Source organism: Pollicipes pollicipes, unplaced genomic scaffold (genome assembly GCF_011947565.3).
Source record: "Pollicipes pollicipes isolate AB1234 unplaced genomic scaffold, Ppol_2.1 Scaffold_3447;HRSCAF=4054_pilon_pilon_pilon, whole genome shotgun sequence".
NCBI lineage: Eukaryota > Metazoa > Arthropoda > Thecostraca > Pollicipedomorpha > Pollicipedidae > Pollicipes > Pollicipes pollicipes.
In genome coordinates this window covers 26,887,898-26,891,247 of record NW_023596297.1, presented here as the reverse complement: position 1 = coordinate 26,891,247, position 3,350 = coordinate 26,887,898, and the positions used below count along the sequence as shown (strand labels likewise).

The window sequence follows — 3,350 nt, the reverse complement described above, 5'->3', positions numbered from 1 at the left end:
CCCCCAAATACTAATGGAGTTAAGGGGCACGAAGCTGCGTCATACTTCGCTGATACATTAAGTGTCTTCATTTTTACCAGGAGTTTCTCCGAATTGTTCTCTTCCTGTGCTCTTAGCCCTACAACACCCTCAGTTGTTTTTTCACCCTCTTCTTACCTGCATGACTGCGACGCCCTGTTTGTCAGGGGCAAGCTGCATACATCAGCCATCAGTGGGCTTAAGTGCCCCTGGTGGGGGCCCTGGTAGTCTTGAAATGGTTAATACTGACCGAAAGGACTCTGATCCAACCAAACAAAACCAGCTCTGTAAAGGTGTGATTTCAACACGGAGCGTTTGGGAAAAAACGACGGGATATTCGTGTCGAATTATGGCGACGGTTCAAGACAAAGCACAACGACCGAACATAAAGGTCAAAGTAGCTATCTTTTATCGGCTCAAGATTTGCTGGGCCTTAAAAAGCTGCTTTTTGAACAATAATTTTGTGGTGATGCTGGTAAAAATGAAATTCGAAAACGTTTTCGGGATGCCTTCAATAGCCTCATAGTGAAGCTACCCGCCGTGCAGTGAGAAGTGAGGCCTCGTCCGGCAGTGATGCTGGCCATCTTTGTTTGTACACTGTACGTCAGTTAGCTGCACAGTGAATTCTCTAAGCTGTTACCCAAGAACAGGCAACCAGAAGTGCCCCTCCTTCTATTCTAGCTGCACGACACACCGTATGTTACACCAGAAAACATCAATTTAAGTAAAGGCACTTCCAGCTAGGGAGCAAAAGCAAACTAAAAGAAGCATAACCTGAGACAATGCACGTTCAGTAGGATTAGTATCATGCAATAGGCATACAAAATCATGAAAAAGGGTTCAAGTAGTCATATCCAAGCCAGCAAATTACAGCCTCCTAAGACTCATCCAAAGCCACCAGTATTCATCCAGTGTCAGTAATGGGTACCAGCCTGACTTGACGGGTGGCGGATGGTGCGCTGCGTACCCATCTCAGAGACGTGCATCACTCGCGACTGTATGCGCTGTTGATCCTCGCACATCGGGCACTTGAGTTGAATTCGGCGCTGGATTAAGGAAAAACATGGCCTTCTGCTATCATTCTGATCTATTTCAGGTCAGCAGGGAATTGCACAACCCAACAGCCATGCAGAACAATTTAAGCATCGCATCAATATGCACAAGCAGACTTGTCCGCCGGGTGCGAAGACAGTGTGGATGAGCACTTAAGCAGCACAGGAAGACCGTCGTCATCGGTAACGCGTCATGACAAATATATTTTAAAAATCATCGGTATTAGAGTCAGTATATGTATTTGTGTCCGCATCAGTGGCCATAGCCGTATTTATGGCCGTAGCGGTAGCCGTAGCCGTAGCCGGGATAGCCGTAGCCGAAGCCGGGATAGCCGTAGCGGCGGCCGTAGCCGTAACCGAAGTTGCCGAAGCCGAGGCTGTTGAGACCGCCGAAGCCTCCGAGGCCCACGCCTCCGTAGCCGCCGTAACCGAAGTTGCCGAAGCCGAGGCTGTTGAGGCCGCCAAAGCCTCCGTAGCCCACGCCTCCGTAGCCGCCGTAACCGAGGTTGCCGAAGCCGAAGCCGTTGAGGCCGCTGTAGCCGAGCCCGCGGAGGTAGCCGGCAGTAGCCGTAGCCACCAGGCACAGCAGGATAACCAGCTTTGAAGGATGACGCAGCGTAATAAATATTACATGAGCGCATGGAAATGTTTACGACGCACCGTTGATTTTATCTCATTGAATCACACTTTCGCAAATATTGTATTAGATGGAGCGACGGCAAGTAAGTCCGTCAAAAATTGCAGTGCTGCCACAAGAGCAACATTAATTACAGAAACACATACGATACGTACAGTATACATATACATACATACATACACACACAGATATATATATATATATATATAAATATATATAATATATATATATATATATATATATATATATATATATATATATATATATATATATATATATATATATATTATGGGGTCTATATATCCTTTGCAAATTATAAAGTAGCATTTTCATACGGGGTCAAAAGGATGTTTCGTTGCGTGGCTTCTGTACTTTTTCAAGCTGCCCTGTTTATGCACAGAGAGGTCGTGTTGAATCATGAAATTATGACTGTTGCCATGTCAAGCTATGTCGGCTGAATGTTCTAATATTTTCATAGAAACTTATATGTATGGATAGATATATAATTCAAACCATATAAATGTGCTTCATGGCATGTTCGTTGTCGACGGTGCGGGTAGCAGGCATTATACTGAGAAGTTCGTGATTTGCACAGCCCAGTAAGATTCGTACATGTCCAGCCTCGCCAAACTCACAGAGGACCTATGTGCTCATGTAAGGTACAAATGACTACAGCATACGATTTAGCTGTTTATGATGCACGAATTCATGCGAGGAAGATCATAAGCACAACGGCATACTGCGTCATGTTCATAATCGAAAATAAACGGCAAACAATTAAAAGCGTAAGAAAAGGCATGAGTTCATGCCAAAAACATAGTGAATTTTGTCGAGGACTTCAAGCAATATTTAGTATGCAAAACGAACAGTACAGCAACAATTTCGAGCTGACTGGCGGCTATGAGTCATATTTTAGCTATTTATTAGCACTTTTAGCTGTTTATTGGCATTATGTGGTGCCAACTGGCATGGTACGTGCGTGACGTTCATGGCAATTATATGACTGACGACATTGCACCTATTTTCTCGAACAATCCTGTTCCATGACGAACAAGGGGAACTCGATTCGGCTATGACGTGGTTTAGCGCGATGTGATATGAGCAAAGCGATGCTTACCTTCATGACTGCGGAGGTGTAGCGGTGAGTGGCGCCGGAGTGCGAATGCCGTGACAGCCATGGAGCAGTAGCCAGTTTTATACCCCAAGAGTACGCATAGCGCACCAACGGAAATGGCGGGTCACGCCTTCTCGCACCAGGAAAATTTGTCGCCGCCTGTACGGTGCAGAGATTTCGGTGTCAGGTTAGGAGAGCGGGCGGAAATTACGGAAAGTTTTGTTGGGCTTTTTTTTGCTGGTATTAGCAACTCTATGAAATCAGAGATGTAATTTCCCTCATGCTTAGGAGTCATAGCTGTCTCAGTCGTGGTATGCAGTAGTGGCTATTTTTGGGCGCCGTTTGGCCCGGGAGGTGGCTGGGCTGTAGACGGGCGCGCTGTTATCTTCAGATGCATGCGCAGTAGAAGAATATGGCGAACTGCGGATATGTTCTTCTCGTCTTGCTCACCCAGCCATTAACGAATGTAGGTTGTCAGATGTGACACAAGACCCGACCCAGGCCATGATCACCATCAACCATATCATCA

At 45.9% G+C, this 3,350-nt stretch overlaps 1 protein-coding gene across 1 annotated transcript; it reads right to left on the bottom strand.

The window, feature by feature from the left end:
• Positions 1-1,171: 1,171 nt before the first annotated feature.
• Positions 1,172-2,860, bottom strand: LOC119092718 (neuropeptide-like protein 31). Its single transcript, XM_037215695.1, has 2 exons — positions 2,825-2,860; positions 1,172-1,668 (listed from the first exon to the last, which is right to left on the bottom strand). The coding sequence occupies exons 1-2, from the start codon at positions 2,828-2,830 to the stop codon at positions 1,324-1,326; spliced, it is 351 nt and encodes a 116-aa protein (XP_037071590.1). The 5' UTR covers positions 2,831-2,860; the 3' UTR covers positions 1,172-1,323.
• Positions 2,861-3,350: the final 490 nt, after the last annotated feature.